Below are 19495 nucleotides of genomic sequence, written 5' to 3' on the forward strand. Positions count from 1 at the left end.
ACTGTCTGTGTGTTTAAACTTCTCTGCGTCCTTGAGTTTTTTACTATTTCAAGTGAGAGTTTTTATAACTCGTTGTTGCTGAATGATATTCATTGCATGTTCATATACCGTAGTATTTTAACTGTACTTTAGGGCAGGTACTTCAAGTTGTTTTTTCAAGGGGGTGCTATAGGGGGAAAATTTGAAAGAAAAATATATCAAATGTATTTTAACAGTAAGAAATATAAAGCAAACATGCACATATGTTGCAACTTAATAATATTATAATTAAATAAATAAATAAAAATGTTTTAAAAAAAATGGGATTAATGATTAAATATTTAAAACACTAAACTATTATACATAAAAATAAATGTTGAAATATTTGACAAATATTATAAGAATTATTATAATAAAAATATATTATAAATAAAAATCTTTAAATGTTAAAAAAATGTGATTAAAGATCAAATAATTTAAAACATTAACCTATTATATATAACATAAATGTTTAAATATTTTAAAAATATTATAATAAGAATGAATTATTATAAATGAAAAAATAATATACATTTAAAACTGTTTAAATGTTAAAAAATGTGATTAATGATTAAATATTTAAAACATTAAACTATTATATATAAAATAAATGTTTAAATATTTTACAAATATTGTATTGAAGATTATTTAAATCTCTTTTTCTTTTCTACAGATTTGTTTTTTTCTTTTCATTAACTGGCTCACTAATGCTGATTTTGGAGCAATATTTAGGATGGGGGATACATAGGAGTCCTTGGCATTAAAAACTTGGAAAACCTCTGCTGTTTAAGGTACTTGGAAAACTACTACTGTACATAAAAAAAATCATGGTATTATCATGAAATCATGAGAAAACTACAATTATGCAGTGTTTTGTAAGCACTTTCTGAAGTTTCTTGTTGGCCGACATTAAATGCCTTTGTTAACTGATCTTGAAACATCTTTTCCGAACCATTAACGGCACAGCAGGCGTCCGAGTTTATCACTAATCAAGATCAGTTGACAAACAGCAGAGTCACACAGCTGCGTGGATGACATTTACATCTGCTTTCTGTGCGCTCTGTGACCCGCATCCCAACCCCGGGTCAGTCTTTTCATCTCTCGTCTATCTTAAAATCCCATATTACTAAAAATAACCCATTCAAATCAATGAGAGTCACATCAGCTGTAGCCCCGATCCACTTTCAGGGTTGAGACAGACACTGGTATTGTTTAAAGGAGGTGTTAGTTAACAAATGAATGAGGCATCTAAGATTTTTGAGTTCCCACCCCCTCTTACTCCTTCCTCCCACCCCTTCTCCAGGCGGTTTCCTCTCCTCACACACACTCACACGCTGCAGTCATTCAGAGACACAGCGTGGAGGCTGCACACACACACACACACCAACACTTGAGAGCGACATGGCAAGACTACCTCATCGCTGTGTGATGATATCAGTGTGTTTGGCAGGAACTCTCCTACTCCTGCCGCTCTGCTGGGGTGAGTGAGTGTGTGTGAGAGCGAGACCGAGATTGACTTCAATGAGGGTACTTGCTATGTGTGAATGTTTGGAATGAGACAGATCTAGTGCGAGATAAAAAGTTCTAAAAATTGAGCATTTGAAAAGATGTTTGCATGTGTTGTATTTGAGGCTGAGAAACCTGTCGAAAAGTGGTAACTTGCAATTGTTTCCTCATAGGGATATGCAAATCATAACTTATGATTTACCTTTCATGTTGTTCCAAACCTGACTTTTTCCTTTCGCTCTGCGGAACACACACACACACACACACACACACACACACACACACACACACACACACACACACACACACACACACACACACACACACACACACACACACACACACACACACACACACACACACATTTTTTAAAGAAACTGTTTTGTCCATGCAATGGAGGTCTATGGGGTCCAAAACAACATTGATTTTCACTGTGTTGACAAAACAACCCATTTTCAAAATATATCCTTTATATTCCACAGAAGAAAGAAAGGTATAATTTTGTTAGTTTTGTGTTTAGTGTTGGTCCAACTTAATGCATTTAGGTTGATTGGGGTTCCCAAACATTTCCATTCCAGAACCCACAATCTATCTCAAGACCCACCAGAATATTTGAGATGGGGGTCCAGAAGCTGTAAGATTTCTATTTAATGCTGGTATGTCATGCAGCCCTAGACTAAACTGTGTGTGTGTGTGTGTGTGTGTGTGTGTGTGTGTCATTCACTGAAACGTTAACTTATCTGCAGCCAAGTGACTTTGCACGACCCTCATTTCTTTTCCCACTCTGCGTCCCACAAATGGTTTGAAAATTCCTGAATTAGGTTAAAAAAAATGTTCTCACTGTATTGACACAAAATATGTTTATGAGTATGCAGAGATCCGCTGACAGGAAAAGTGTGTGTTGTGGGAATCTGGTTTTGATTTGTGTCTTTGAGTGCGCAAGAAGACTTCTATATTTTTGGAAAGTTATCAAGCTTAGTTATTGATCTGCAGCCGGTACACTGAAAATGTGGCAATCTAAATGAATGAATGAATGAATTGACTTATTAATCCAAAAATATTAAAAAACACCCTAAATACATTAGGTTATTCCAAAAAAAGAAATACATGAAGGGTTAAATCAGGTAGAAATAGTTATTTATGGTTAAAACGACCTAATAATAATAATAGATACTGAAGAAAACAAAAGAGGATGTGTCGTCTAAAACATGTTTTGCATTTTGTCTGTGCAAAGTATTGAGAGCGTTAGTCATGGCACTTGTTAAATCTTAAAGTCACACTCGAGATAACTTGGTTTGGAAATTCCCAGGGAAAAGGACACAAAAGTGCATCCTTATGGAGTTGTATGACAGAGCAATCCAGTGCAAAGTCTTCGGCATGACAGACGGCCCCAGGGGGTCACAACAATCATGAGGGCAAAGTAATCCCACCGTGTTCCCTGCACAGCTGCTTTCTGTCGACACACACTCACAGCTCCGACTTCCTTCTCTTGCTCTGTTCATTGAATACCAGCAGGAATCTTTTGTCTTGAGGAAGTGACAGAACATCCATGACATAACTGTGGTGCAGAACTACAATAAGTGATAATTAGGAGCAGAAGACTGAATGATATCCTTAGCAAGAATAAAAGCTTCACAGTGAAGATTTACTACTATTCAAACGTTGTGATTTGTCGTTCGCTTTTAGTGCACGCCGAGAATTTACGCTGACATGTGCCGGAGCGCTTGGGAGCCTCCGCTGGGGAATGCACCCGACTGTATGTGCCAAGAGCCTGGTGATTTTATGAATCAATTAACGGAAAACAGAAGAAATGGATTAATAAAGCAGATATCATGAGATGAGTAACATGCTTTACTGTTGGACTGAACCCACCACCTCCTGGGGTTTGTGTAGAGCGATAAGGAGAAACATTGGCCAAAAATCATTATGGGAGTGAAGTCTTACCTTAAGGATATTTTTGTTTGACATTTCTTTAGGATAACATCTTGAAATCACAAGTTTTGGGGGCTTTGAATGACTGATGGTGGTTGGTGGGAGTTGAAGGGTCAAGTTCCGCCTGACTAAATTTCCCAATGCCTCACGAGAAACTATGTTTGTCAGTGACTGCTACGAATTGTCAATCACAGCTTAAAACGCACTATTCTTAGTTTAAATAGTGTTGTTCTTAGCTTTCATTACTTTTTTTTTTTTTTTGTGGCTTTCGTGTTCCAGCTTGTTCGCTGTGTGTTTGGTGTGACCAGGTTGGGTTTTATAGTCTACTACACTGAGAGCATGAAGTTGGACAACAGCCAGATAGTATGTTGAACCCTTTAAACTCTGGAATTGTGTTCATATTTCAGTGGCAATGTGACAAGGAGAATAAATAAAGCCATTTAACGTGGTGCACGTGTTTGAGTTATATGCTCAGCTTCATTAACTTTCCTCGCCGAAGGAGAACTTGAAAGGAAAACTCATTCAGCAGGGCATGTGAATACCTTCACCCTAAAATCCACCAGGTTAACTTGCAGACAAAACACAATACTGTTATTTTTGTGTCTTTGTTTGGCAAAGCTAATCTGATTAAGGGGGCACGATAATGTTTGGATAAGAACCCATAGCGTGAGTTGTGGACAGTATGGGACTCATTTCGCAGTATTCAGATGGCACTTAATAAAGTCAGACAGTGACTGCTGTACCCTAGGGATGATGACTTCACATGGCATGCTGACCACAGACCTGGCCACCAGACATCCCAGCGCTGAGCCTCACGCTGTTTATGGTACCACTTGTATATTGGTGTTGATCCAGGTATTAACTCGGCCCTGTTTCCCACGAATCTCAAGAGAAAGTGAAAAGAATATGCTTGCAGATGATTATTAGCACGCAGACAACAGTCTCCAAAGACGTATGACTGCATGTAAGTTTGATCATGATTGGTCTGAAAAGAACATTGAGGACATGAAGAAAGATTGCTCAGAGCATTCTTCTCACTGCTTGTTCCTTCAGCGGAGATTGTAATGATAAAGCAAGGCAAGTCTGGGAAACGGTTTAGAGAACTAATGGTGCTGGCAAACTGCCATGATGCAAAAGCCAAGTGTCATTTCTTGGTCATGTATGGCAAAACATTTGGGTTTCGGGTTCCATGATGCTGTCAGTCAAACACTCTCATCTACAATAAGAAATAATTTAAATCTAAAATGTGCTTCGTGTCTAATCTCCATGATGTTGAACTTAGATCATTCATTAAAAATAATTATTAGTCATAAATTTCTATGTGGGAAATTAACAGAAAAAAAAAAATTAGGGCTGTCAAACGATTAATCGCGATTAATCGCATCCAAAATAAAAGTTTGTTTTTACATAATACATGTGTGTCTATTATTATATATATATGCATGTGTGTGTATTTATATATAGAAAATAATTATACTCTGTACACAGACATAAATTATGTAAACACAAACTTTTATTTTGGATGCGATTAATCACGATTAATTGTTTGACAGCCCTAAAAAAAATACAATTAATAGTTTCCAAAAGAAAGAACAGGTTTTTACACTTCACATAAAGCAAAAAATTTGATTAATAGTGTCCAATTCTCACCATTATCTATGACTTTAGTCTCTATATAAAATCCTAATTACTGGTATTGGGTTGGATTGAGGGATATAGAATATGGTCATGCAGAATAAGGCATTAATATGTGCTTAATAAGTACTTATAAACAGCCAATATCTTAGTTATATGCGTGCTAATAAGCAACTAGTTAATAGTGAGAATTGGAGTCTTAACTAAAGTGTTCAGAAAATTATTATTTAATAATTATTTTCCAAATGACAATGGAATAAAATAAGGTATGAAGAGACTGACAATAAATTGACACCGGCAATTCATCAACTCTCAATGCCAGTTACTAATTGTCCATTAAAATGTACACACCTAGTGACAAGACAAACAATATTACAGTAATATTAATACTGAAGGGGATGTTCACAGCAATTGATTACTCTGGAAGCCCATTTCCGCCACATAAGAGAAAAAATAATGCTTTGGTAAATCATAATTATAACATAAATAGTCAAAATTATGAGATAAAAAGTCATAATTATGACAAAAAGTCATAATCTGTATGCCATAATTATCTTTTTATCTCATAATTACAACATTTTGTCATAATTTTGAATTTTTTTCTTATGTGAGGAGGAAATGGGCTTCTGATGACTAAGATGTTTGTATGAATCGAGTGAATCATTGGTGTAATACGAGAAACATGAAAAAAGCAACTTCAGCGAACTAATATACAGTGTTGCCTTTACGATGGAGAATATTGGGAAATACCTGACCACTGGAGAATATTGGGAAATACCTGACCACTGGATGTTACGATTAACCAATAAGAATCGAGTATTTCAAATAGCCATGTAAAAATGGATTCTAAGTCATGAATACTATTGAACCACACAGAAGATCAGCGCCTTAAGAAAACAATTGCTGACACCAATTTTTACAATGTGTCTGGGTGTAAATTACAATGGAAAAGAGCTTTTAACAGTCCTTTTCTGCTCTGACATCTGATATTTGCCTTTCTCCCTAAAAAGTTCAAAGTAAATGGAGTCAGACGAATCCAGATAAGCCTAAGGCACATGAGGTGGGATTCTTGGGCTGAACTCCCAGGTGTAGTCTGGATATCATTCACGTTCCCTGAAGAAACAACACTGACACTGATCACCTTGGTCTCGCTGAACAGCTGTAGAAATGAGGAAGATGTAAGAGGAAAAGCCTGACTATTTTTTCAGCTTAAGGAAGTAGATTCTGGGGTCCGATCCCATCAAAACTGAACTCTGAGGAGAATCAGAGGGACTTCTGTGCATCCAGTGCCATAAATACACGGTGACCCAAAGGTTTAGAAGATTTCCATATGAGGAATCATCAAGAGACTGATGATTTATAGTGCCAGCCATGATCCTGAAGCTCAGGGTTTTATGCAATGACAAGCTGACTGATTACACATCCCATGATGCCTTGTCTCTTGTTGTCTTTTTCAAGTCCTTCACTAGAATAAAATACATTTGGGATCTTATTAATTTACCTTTGAATCTGAAAAGAATCTGTTATAATAGCCACAATACTGTTAAAAATTTGGGGTCAGTAAGATATATTTTTATTTATTAAAATGTGTACTCAGCAAGGTCACAAATAAATGCTGTTCTTTTGAACTTTCTATGAACTTTGAACTTTCATCAAAGAATCCTGAAAAAAGTGTCATAGTTTCCACAAAAATTATTATTAATTATTTATCCTTCGATTATTAAATTATTATTATAATCAGAAATGTTTCTTGAGCATCAAATCAGCATATTAGAATGATTTCTGAAGGATCATGTGACACTGAAGACTGGAGGAATGATGCTGAAAATTCAGCTTTATTATCACAGAAATAAATTACAATTCATAATCCATCCAAATAACTATTTTAAAACAGTTTTTTTGTATTTTTTTGCAGCCCAAGAGCAAAAAAGGCTTCTTTCAAAAACATAAACAAATTGTAACCACCCCAAACTTATGAACGGTTATCAGATCTAAATAACTCAAATGTAAACGAATATTTACATTTGTTTAAACAAATGTCTTTTCTCAATCTTGAGCCTGACAGATCTGGCTTCACAGATGTTACTGCTGGCTCTTCATTCATTAACATCTCAGTCCTCAGTAATCTCACAGTATCACATATGCAGGAAAAGACAGGATGCTTGGGAAGAAGGAATGTCATGCTGAATGGTCTCACATAACTGACAAATGGCAATAGTATGTGAGAAGCAATACAAAGATCTCGAATTACTGGCACTGCTTCTTTTCAATGGCAAACAATGTCCTCTATGGTTCGGTGAGGTGACTGAGTTGTGTTGGCCAGTAAAGATGGCCAGATAATGTTCAAAGCATTAATTGTGTTTGTGAAATGAAGTCATAATTAATGGCTGACATAATCCCTGTCTGACTGGTGTGAATGCATACTGAGGCATGTTGAGTGATCTGTCCAGATGCTGACTTCCACATTGTTTCCCACAATTGTATGTTTTTCACAAATAACAGCTAAATCAAATGTCTTTTGTCTTCGCAGGTGTTGTGGAGGACCAATATAATTATGACTATGATTCCACTCATACCCCGGAGTACGACGACAATTCAACAATCCTGTTCTACAGTAGGTTTTCAATGGTCTCACAAAGGTTGTATATAGAACTTTAAAGGGTTCTTTCAGGTTCTTCATACACAGTAGTGGCCAAAAGTGCCGTCCGGTCCAGGAAGATCCAAATATTATAAGGTTGTTAAAGATTTTGTAAGCATAATGCTAGTTGTGCTTGGAGTCAATAGTTTTATTTGTGATAAGTGACCCTGGATCACAAAACCAGTCATAAGTCGCACGGGTATATTTGTGGCAATAGCCAACAATACATTGTATCGGTCAAAATTATTGATTTTTATTTTATGCCAAAAATCATTAGGATATTAAGTAAAGATCATGTTCCATGAAGATATTTTGTAAATTTCCTACCGTAAATATATAAAACTTGTATTTTTGTGAGTGAATGCAGCACAATCGTCAACATAAATGGACAACTTTAAAGGCGATTTTCTCAATGTTTCGATTCTTTTGCAACTCAGATTCCAGATTCTCAAATAGTTGTGTCTCGGCCAAATATCGTCCTATCCTAACAAACCATGCATCAATGGAAAGCTTATTTATTCAGCTTTCAGGTGATGAATAAATCTCAATTTCAAAAAATTGACCCATGTGGTTTTGTGGTCCAGGGTTTCATAACGCAATGAAACATTAAAATTTTTGGCCAGGCTGTCAATCAAAGAAATTATGAACACATGCAAAAACAACTGAAATATTAATAACTGATTATGTTGTAGTCAATGTATGCTTTTTCCTGTGAGCATTTTGTTTTTCTATGCATGTGTAATTATTATTTTTTATTTTTTTGCATAGTAAAGTAAACCTGTAGCTGTAGTTTGCCTTTTTGCCAAAAAAAAAAAAAAAGTCAGAAAAAATACCTTAACCAAGTGTTTTGATCTTCCCTCATATTTAAAAAATTTAAATAAATAAAAAATAGAAAAATATTTTCCTAAATATCCCCATCCAGACATCACTTTTGGCCACTAGTGCACCTTTTAAGTCTTCCCGTCATTTTCATTTAGTTTTAATGAACTAATTAGGCGAGGGATGTCCCGACCGCACCCCAGAGTGTCATTCATTATTACAGCAGGAGGTCCAGCTCATGACACCGAGATTAATCTGAGAAGAAATCTTAGTCATACACTAATTACGCATGTGGAAATTCTAATGGGATTGTTTCTCATCCCAGTAAAACTATAGAAAAGTCACAATATACGACACACTGCTGACTGTAACTACAGTATAAGAATGAATTAAAGGCCACATCAATATACTGTACATTGATCATCATCATCATCATGTTTTATATTGCAGCAACATGAAAACCAAAGCCCAATGTACCGTTCAAAAGTTTGGGGTCAGTAAGATTCTTTCTTTCTATTCATCAAAGGATCCTGAAAAACATATTACTAAAATATTCGGCATCACAACTGTTTTCAGCATTGATCACCAAATCAGCATTTCTGAAGGATTATGTGAACATGAATACTGAACATTCAGCTTTGTATCACTGGAATTAATTAATATATTTCTATATTCAAATAGAAAACAGTCATTTTAAATATACAATCATAATATTTATAATAATAATTTACAATATTACTGTTTTACTGTATTATTGATCAAATAAATGAAGCATTGGTGAGCATTAAAGACTTCTTTAAAAAATATTTAAAAAATCGGTCACATTTTATTTGGATAGTCCCCTTTGGACATACTTTTGACTTTAAGTAACGTTGCTCCTACATGTCAATAACTCTCATTAGAGTATTAGTAGACTGATAGGGTTAGGGTTACTAAGTTGTAACTACAAAGTTACTTATAGTCAGTAGATTGCCATTTGGGGAGCATCAGAGTAACGAGTAACCAAAAAATCATACCAACCCAAACCTTTGAACGGTACTGTATGTGTTTATGTACTTGCATGAAGCATACACACAAATATGCTGGGTTGTTTCAACCCAACTTTGGGTCAAATATGGACAAACCCACCCGTTGGGTTAAATTTTTTAATTACATTTTTAAACTAACGTTTGGGTTTGTCCATATTTGACCCAAAATTGGGTTAAGACAATTGGGTTTAGAGTGTAATGATTGCTCACTTTTCAAGATCCACTGTATTTTTCTCATCAGGCAATGCCAGCAGTGATGTTCTAGAGAAGTTTTTAATGGGAGGAGAGACAGACGCTGGAGAAGAAACAACTTTTACAGAAACAGATGGAAGTGAAACAACTTTTACAGAAACAGATGGAAGTGTGTATGAACAGACGCCCACTGCGCCCACAGTCTTTAGGAATCAGGTATTTCTTCAACCACTTCTGTTATACCTCCTAATGCATTGTAATATGCTGAATACACCAAACACTCACATGTCCCAACACATTATGAAGTCATGAGTAATGTGGTTCATCTCTTCCCGAGACACAAAAGCCTTGTGTCTTTGAGATGGGATTGTGAAAGTGGAATTGCTTACTTTACCATTTTTTTTGCGGGTGGACAGAACTCCTCCACACAGAACTTCCAAACACGGAGGTCAGACGTTCAGCATCTTACACAAAAAGATGAACAAATGATATATCTGCTTAATAACACAGAAGTGTTATCTTCTGTGAAAAATGAGGAAATATGTCATGACCTGTTCTTACACCCCAGGAAAAGAAAAAAGAAAAGAACATTGTGAAATCCAGAGCTGCAGAACTTACTTCAAATATCTGGATGATTTCAACAGCACATTGTTTCCATAAAACAAAAATTAAAACCCATCTCTATATTTAATCCCTGTATTTAATCTCTGTATGCTGTGAAAATATCAGTGGATGAGATAATAGTCATGTTTAATGAGTGCAATAAACCTCCGCGAGGTGAAATGACATGTTTTATTGGATTGTCTGACGAGGCACTATGGACCTGCTGACGAAGCAAACTGGGAGTGAACATGAATGTAAACAGGTGTCCCTGTTATTTTAAGAACATGGATCTATTTGAAAGCTCCATCTGCTTCTTATCCTCGTGTGTTGTAAAGTTAAACAATGGCTCTGCTCTGCATTAAAGGAAGGCATCTGTAAACAGAGGAAATGCAGAGGGGGTCGTGGTCTCAACAGTGCGCCAATCAACTTATTTAGGCATGCACATTTAATCAAAACAAGCTACTAATTATACAAAGCCATTTGAATTCATGCGAGAAAGCAAATGCATTACATTTGCAACATCTGCTTTAAACACACAATGGAAAAATCTCAGACAATAAAACACTGTCACGCTGCTCCACATTGTGGAGAGAACTGTAAAACACAAGAGCACATGATACATTTTGAACTGATGAATGTTTAGCTATAGAACGAGACAGTTTGGAGAGTCATTGAAGCATTAATTTGCTTCGCTTCAGCTATGATAAAGAGGTATCCATTGCGTGTTGAATGCAACGAAGGGAGGGGTGTGCTTGTGTGGGTTGATTTCAGATATCAACAGTCTTTCTCAGAAATCGCTCACTGCACCTTTAAATCATTCCCGTAGGTAAAGGGAAACCACGCTTTAAATCTCATACTTAAGGGAAAACTTAAGGTGCTTTATGCAACCAGGCACAGATCTCTAAATATTGTCCACACTGTAAAAAGTGTTTAGTTTCTTTATGCCTTAAAATGATTAAGTAAATAAACTTAATCCTTAATTGAAAAAAATAAGTTATGTGAACTTGACAACTCCACATTACTTAATTTTTTCGATTAAGCATGAAGTTTATTAATAATTTTAAGGCAACGGGTTTCTTACATTTTTTTAAAGTTAAGTCAACTGAGCACTTTTTACAGTGCATTAATACAATTAATGAAATCAACCATGAGCATCTACTAAATCCCAAGCCTGTTTGGCAGCAGTTTACTGACACAATACCTTTTTATTTATTTTTATTTCAGGCATCTCGGTCAACGCCTGTATGTTCCCCTCTTACTTTGGTTCTGGTTCATCAGCTGCTCAGACTACTATAGCAGCTGAACAGGTGAGTAACAGCTGCGTCTAACATTAAAGTCACCATGCAGAATTCATATACATGTGGGAAATTCAGGGAATTCATTTATGGATTCATTAATTAGGGATGCACTGATAGTGAAATTCTGGCCCAGATGAATGGCTGATGTTATATAGCTGCACTAAAAAATTATAGGCTAGTTAAAACACATTACAAGCTAAAATGGTTTGTATGCTAAAACAATGTACCACAACATTATAATATAGGCTGTAAGATAAATACATATTCCTATTTGAAATACATTTTGCTATTTGCAGTGTTTGAAAGAAAAGAAAAGAAAAGAAAAGAGAGAGAGAGAGAGAGAGATAACACACCAAGCTTTGCATGTATGTACATATCGATTCATCTGAAAGTTTGAGCCATACTTGAACGAGGAAGTTTTGCGAGCCCACAGTAGTCCATAGCTCAGAGTTATAATCAAATTATTTTAATGAGTATTTGGAATATCTCACTTTGCATGTAATGAATCTATATAATATATTAGTTTCACCTTTTAAGTTGAATTACTGAAATAAATGAACTTTTGCACGATATGCTAATTTTTCGAGTTTCACCTGTATACAAAAAAACAAAGAGGTAATGTGTGTGGCCTGAAACAGTGTTAGATGCGCATTTCAAAGTAACATTAATAAAGATGGTCGTTCTTTTTCTCCTTGTTATGCATGAACACCAAAGGTTTTGCTATCATCACTCTGATACAGCTCTTAAAGTCAGCATGAAACCCAAGTCTTTTCTTCCCTATTGTGACTTAAATCTGACTGAAATGACTTCTTGAACAAGAAAAAAAAAAAAAAAAGTAGGGCGGGACTAGATTTTGTCCATGAGGAATTCATTGATTGGATGTTTGTGGTTTGCTATTGGTCGATCTCATGTGAGTGACAGGTTGCCCCACCCTCATCATCAGAGAAGAGAAGAGATGCTGCAAGATGAAGGGTAGATGAAGTTATTTTGATTAAAGATTACGAGGCACATTAATAAAAAAATAATAATGATGTGCACAGATAAATAATTTATAATAAATACACCAATATTTCATAAAACTAAGAACTGTCCATTTTTATTTCATTTGCCATAATCTATTATTATCCATTTCAATTAGTACAATCTTAAAAAAAAATTTATATATCTTACATAAACAGAGATTAAATTAAAAAACAAAGATATATAGTGCATCCCTAAATTGATATAGAAAATGAATGTGTTGTATACGGAAACATATCGGTGATATTTATTCATATCATTAAAGTTTTCTTTTGATTGTGCAGACTGTTAATTGGTACTAAAACAGCATATGGTATATAAATGCAATGATTTGAATGTCAGTGTGCTGCTGATGATCCATGTGAACAGAGATCTGTGATACTCTTTGGAGTCTGCAGAGGGCACTCAAACATTGATGGTGTTCAGGAGGTTTTGTGGGGTGTGTTGGTGTAACAGGACACATGAATTTACTGGGATTTGAAATGATTGTCTGGAAGCCTCAGAATTGAAGTTTTCAAACTTCTCGACACTCATTACATTGCAGTACATGTGCTCCTGCTCTCCACCAAATACAACTGCACCTTTCATGAGATATACATCTAGCCAATAAACAAGTGATAACATCTTTTAATACTTTAGACTCAATGGCTTTCCGTTTCTCCAATTATTCTAGAAGTCCAGGAGGAGGAAGAGCAGATGGACAGATGACCTGAACTGAAGACATTTGGAAATCCAGTACACACACACATACGCTCGCTCATGCACACACACTCAAACAAACACAGCAGTGGATAAATGACAAACCATGACAACACACGGCTTGCAAGCTGTAAACAAAAAGACACATTGTTCGTTATTCTTTGTCACCGCAAAACAAGCGCACAGAGGTCAAAGGTCTCAAAGGCTGGATCAATGGAATGGAAAATGAATGTGAAATGGGGCTAAACTTAATAACAGGTTCTTTTGTGGATATTCTTTCAGGATGTGACTCAGAGCAGGTGATTTGAGGAGCCTGAATAACAAAGAAATTGAGAAAAACAAGTTTCTCCTCCCACTGACTGCTGTTTTTTGCAATTTTTGTCTCTTTTATGAGACTTAGTCAGTTTAAAAGCATCTATTTGATTGCATGGCGAGAATAAATGTGTCAGAAATGTAAGTTGAGAAGCACATAATGTACGATTTTACTATGCCAGTTTCATCCATAAGCAAAGCTTTATATAAACTGACCGGGAATCATGTTATGTTTGGGGAAATTTCTACAATTAGATCAAGCTTTTCTAGTCATTCGAAGGTCATGACCTCTTGCAGATATTACATGTAGGCACTTTTCTTCGCCACTGCACTTCTTCTAAGCCTCACTATTTCCTCAGTAATCCTTAGATACAAGCACATTTTTCTTTTGTAATTTTTTTTTTTCTTTTTACAAATAGAGATTGTGATTTACACCAAAATGCACATGAATATGTGAGCCAGTTGAGCATTTTTTATGTGTTGTTTCAAAATTCTGAATAAATATTTTTTCAAGTAATTCCCTGCGGCCTTATCATCTGTGTGATCTCAGTCATCAAAGAGGTTATCACGATCACAAGTTATTATTCAGGATATTACATCTTGCACTCAGGTTAATCTATATTCAAAGCCTTACGTTTCACGTCTTCATCAACACGGAGACTGACACAATTCTGGGTCACGCCAGTTTTTAGTCAGCATTAGCCAATTAAATCCACTCGGAAACATGCAGCGATTGTGTCAGGAATAGCCTTTCCGTATCAACAGCCTCTGCACTTATTCATTTAACTGCTGTCAGTGGGTGCCAATCAGATCACTAACACTGGAGGAGAAAGATCATGCAGCTTGCAACAATCAGTAATATATTCATGATTTTTAAGCGTTACTCTGCCATAAAAGACTTAGTCAATAGGTCAGTGGGAGAAACACAGACAGAGGCGTCTGAGGGGGTTCATAAACAAACACAGTAAGGTCAGAAACATTATAACGCGGCTCAGCGCTGATGACGACACGCGATATCTAAACCGGATCCCTATCAGAGCTCTTCAGACAGTTTATGTTCTGTACTGCTCATTTGAAATGAGATGTGCTTCTGATAAAGGGAGCCAGTTCTGCGCCGGAAAATCTCACGGGTGAAATTGACGTTGTAGTCAGACTGGCTCTTTAGGGATAAGGAATGAGGAATTGAACAGTCTTACTTTTAGACAGGCTTCCAGACTATTGTTCTTTTCCCTGACTTGCTCACCAAACATTACTTTCCAGGACATGTGCTCACAATTATAATTACAAAAACCAGTCCAGACCAATCAGTCTTCTAGAAACAGAGGAGCGACTGGTGCCACCATGTTGAAAGCACATGATCAGTTGTGTCTTGCAATTGACTGAGTTAGGGGCCGTTTACACGACACCGTCTTCAACTAAAAACGGGAAACTTTTAATGCGTTTTGGCCATTTACACGACAACAGCGTTTTGGCGGCCTGAAAATGCAAGCTTTTGAAACCGGGTTTCGAATGCAAGTCTCTGTGTAAACTATACAAAGAGGTGAATTTGTGAAACGCTGACGTCATGTGCATGTGTGTTACGGCGCGTTATATTTCTTTACAAAGTGACATTGCCAACTATTGGTCAGGCATGCATAACACTGTTTTTAATAGTTTTCGCAGATCTGTGTGAACGGGGCCTTGATTAGAACGGGCCTTAACTCTTGATGATAAAAGCAACAAGAAAAACTTAAAGGGGACATTTCATGCTAAATCCACTTTTTTAGCCCTTAAATGCATTTTGTTGTATATTTGGAGTGTTTAGAAGTACAGAAAAGTTGAAATTATTCTCTTCAGGTGCTTCGTTGATATCTTTATATTCTGGTTTGGTCATATTTTTCAACCTGTTCCGATTTTTCTGTTATCTATGACGTTTTGTGAACTATTACGTCACAGTATTTGCAGTTGAACTGCCAAATAAGGACATTGACTTCCAGCCCAACACTTCGAGCAATCCGCCATTTTTATTTCTCGCTGCAATTTTGTAGTCCAAGCTAAAAGATGCAGAAGTTACGAGAGGGTAAGTTAAAATGTTCGGTTGTTGGATGTAGTAACCCACACGCTTCATTACACCGTCTAATGTAGATGAACTGCCGCACTTGTGACAGGGCGCATGTTTAACTGAAAGAACGAGCAGAGAGAGAGAGACCCGGTCGCGCGCACTCTCTCTCTCTTCGGAGCCAGGCGAAAGTGTAAACAAGACTTCACCGTCTCCAAACTAGACGCTGTCTTGCTCTCTCTCCCTCGCACATATTAATCAAAATAAATCGACAAGGTGGTAAAAGGTCGGAAGACCAAAGTTTCATGTGTAAATACAGTAACACACCATTGCGATACATCCATATGAAGACCTTGTTCTGCAGGTTCGTCGTCTTCATTTTCATCTCGCTCCGGCTCCGACTCTGGCTCGAACATGTAAGGCTGGCTGGACAAGTCTTCCGTTGTTGACATTTTGTTAATAACGTGTGAATAAAAAGTTTCTGTGCCGCTAGATAATCGTATCTCTGCTATCAAACTACAAAAATGGCCGAACGGGGTGGAGTTGAACCGAGTGTCACCTGGAGAGGGGGCGGGGTATGAAGTGTCTCAATTGTATTTAAAGAGACCGCACCAAAACGAGTTGGTCTCAGACGCACATTAAAAGGGGTAGAAAAGGGGCCGGTGGAGCTATAATAATGAGGAATTCAGACCCAAGCATTGCAGTTCCGCTTTATATAGACTACAAATTCATGATTTATATGTAAAAAGGAACGATTTAAAAGCATGATATGTCTCCTTTAATATAGTTAGTTAATATATAAGTGCTTTACACAGAATAAACATAAAGGAGCATCTAAACAAACTAAAAAAGTCAAACCAAATGACTTCACCTTGATTTGAAGCAGTGTCAGTCAGTAAACCAGTTTCATGCATCCAGACCAGTTGGTGTCAGTAAAGAAACTAAACAAAAGTGGTGCCATTGGGATGAATAAGAACCAGCTAAACAAAAGATACGTTAAGACTCTCTTGTACATATTTTGAATAAGTAATTACTCCACGACCGCTAAAAAAAGTATGTTCTTGTATGAATGTGTGTAATATGAATGTAATCTGGAGATCGTACTACATCCGCCATGATGTGTCATTATCATGTGATCTACCAGCGTCAGTTGCGTCGCCTCACTGTCAATCACAAATCCTCTCCCGTGGCCTCATGGGATAGTAAAGTGTCCATCGTATCGGCACTTCAGAATCTCACCGGAAGTAGTAGTTCATCCGGGTACTTTTTGCCGACTCTTTTATGAGTACTGTGAATTCGGACATCCTTCTTTTGTCACTTACTGTTTTCCCCATACTATATAGTAGGGAAGTTTAAGTTTATTTAATACTATATTGTTTATGCCTCATGTGATTGAGAATGACTTTTGTTGGTGTAACCTAATGCCGTGTTTACTGGCGTGAGGGCGGGGCAACCTGTCACTCACATGAGATCCACCAATAGCAAACCACAACCGTCTAATCAAGTCCCCATGGACAAAATCAAGCCCCGCCCTACATTTTTCTTGTTCAAATAGCCGTTTCACTCGGATAAACGTCACAATAGGGAAGAAAAGACTATCACAACTTCTGTTTCATGCTGACTTTAACTTCACTTACATTTAACAGAAACCTGTAGGCCTATTTAAATAAAGTTACCAAAAAAGATCTAATAAAATCATGTTTCTTTCTCTGTCATGTCACTTTTTTAAATTCAATTTGTGAATCAATGGGTTTATACAGCCAGTGTGGCGTTTCATCCAGCATTTAACTGATGTTTCACACTCATGGTCATGCTTCAGTAATGATTCATTTGTCATGTTCTCTGTTTGCCTGCCCCATTGGGTTCAATATCAACACTTTCATATCAGTTTTGACAATCATAATGTAAGGAACAGCTGAGGATTGAGCGGAGACGGAGAAATGGGCCACGTTTTTTACTTCAACTCTCACAGCGCACAGTCAGACCACTTTCAGTCTTGTTCTAACAGACCAAAGCCATTAGGAGCTGACAGATTCAGAAACATGCTTTGCCAGTGAAATTGATCAATACGAGCAAACGCTGTCACTGTGCATTTTTCACATCCCGCCATTAAAAACTACAATTTGTTTCAGAGTTGAGATTGTATTATTTGATGCCAAATTCATTATATTGGGGTTCCTCTCTCAGTGTCAGAAATGTTTGCTTCACATGTCATCCCAAAACCCAAATTACTTTTTTTTTCATCTGTAGAACATAAAGTGATATATTTTGAAGAATGTTGGTAACCAAAGCGTTTCGGATCCCTTTAACAGTTAATTACATTGTAAACACAATGGAAGTCAATTTGAACGGAAACTGTTTGGTTAATGTTCCACAGAAGAAAGAAAATCAATACAGTCAATCATTTTTGGTTGTACTGTTGCTTTAAAGGGACATCTTTGTACATTATTTACCCCTAAAAGGGTAGTACACATTACTCTAAACTACTAAAATGTAGCTTTTAAGGCTTTATTAGAAACAAAGTTGTCCCTCAGTGAGTAAAGAAAGTAAGATTTTTGCTCATTTGTTATCATACAGTAAAGGCTATCAGTTAATTCATACTATATTTAACTTACTGACCTTGAAAAATGCCTGTATTGTTTTGTCAGTGAAAAGGAATCGAAGCGATTTCATGTTTAGCTTGATTACCACAATAATTATAGTCTTTAAATAGCTTTGCAAGAGGAGGTAAAGATAAAAATAGCTCCTGATGAGCCCAAATCCACACACAAACCCAAGGATGAACATTTAGGAGCCTTGACACTACTATGTTTGTATCTGGATGGCAAATACGGGTTACACACACATGCACATGTGTGCACGCGCAATAGTGGCATTCACGGAGAGCTTTGTGACGTTGGAGCACATATGCGTCTCCTTTGTAAGGTCTCTCATTTGATTCCAGATGCATCAGGTCATACATTTTGTATAAAGCTGGCTCCTCCGTGTGCCGCACAAGGTTACTGTGCTAACCAGCTGAAGGGTTGAATAATGGTCTGACACTCCAGAGATGTGGATCTGTGGCAGATCCGGCGCTGCTGAATAATGCAAGAAGCAAACTCTCAGCACACACACATTAACACATCCACACATCCACACACATGTGTAAATCTCGCAGATGGACCACCCTGCACTCTTAGAAGAAAAGCTTCTCTATAGAACTTTAAAGGCCAGTTCACACCGCATGGACAAACGCCAACAGACACCAACAGACACTGATTGAACATGTTCAGAAGGGTGAAAACAAACAGGGGTTACACTCAGGTCCAACAAAACTCAACAAAGATGTTTGTTGGTGCTTGTGTGTGCGGTGTGAATTGGCTTTAATTAAAGGGTTCTGTCAAGTGCTTCATTTATATAACCTTTTACGGGTTCCCATCATGGGATCATTTTATGAATTTAGTTTTAATTGGCCCTCTAGTGGTTATAAATCAAAACCGCATGCACTTTGCAGAAGAACATTGTTTTGGTTGTGCTTTGGCTCTTCGTGACTGTGCGGATGAATATGGTTATCCTATACCATATCCTATACCATATTTATTTTTATTTTCTTCAAGGCTTGCACCTTGGAACCTATTTCAAGGTTTGTGTTCTCGAGCCACCAGGCACTGTTGTTGTGCGAATGAGCGGGCCGGAGCGCGTTTTCTGTTAGAACGGTGTTGTGTTAGCGGCCCCTAAGTTAATAACTAATGATCTTTGCAACGGAAGTGAATCGATC

The 19495-nt window shown here is 36.9% G+C and overlaps 1 protein-coding gene across 1 annotated transcript; it reads left to right on the top strand.

Annotated features, from left to right (window-relative positions):
• The first annotated feature begins 1333 nt into the window (after positions 1 to 1333).
• LOC307163538 (uncharacterized protein) lies at positions 1334 to 13598 on the top strand. Its single transcript, XM_079879624.1, has 5 exons — positions 1334 to 1498; positions 7622 to 7705; positions 9818 to 9984; positions 11596 to 11678; positions 13363 to 13598. Exons 1-4 carry the CDS (start codon positions 1420 to 1422, stop codon positions 11665 to 11667), a joined length of 402 nt encoding a protein of 133 aa, XP_079735750.1. The 5' UTR covers positions 1334 to 1419; the 3' UTR covers positions 11668 to 11678; positions 13363 to 13598.
• Positions 13599 to 19495: the final 5897 nt, after the last annotated feature.

The sequence above is a fragment of the Squalius cephalus genome (assembly GCF_949319135.1).
Source record: "Squalius cephalus genome assembly, chromosome: 8".
NCBI lineage: Eukaryota > Metazoa > Chordata > Actinopteri > Cypriniformes > Leuciscidae > Squalius > Squalius cephalus.

Coding starts and splice junctions, on each gene's coding strand:
- LOC307163538 (XM_079879624.1), top strand. CDS start 1,420: ATGGCAAGACTACCTCATCGCTGTGTGATGATATCAGTGTGTTTGGCA. Junction 1,499..7,621: donor ACTCCTGCCGCTCTGCTGGG/GTGAGTGAGTGT, acceptor TTGTCTTCGCAG/GTGTTGTGGAGGACCAATAT. Junction 7,706..9,817: donor TTCAACAATCCTGTTCTACA/GTAGGTTTTCAA, acceptor TTTTCTCATCAG/GCAATGCCAGCAGTGATGTT.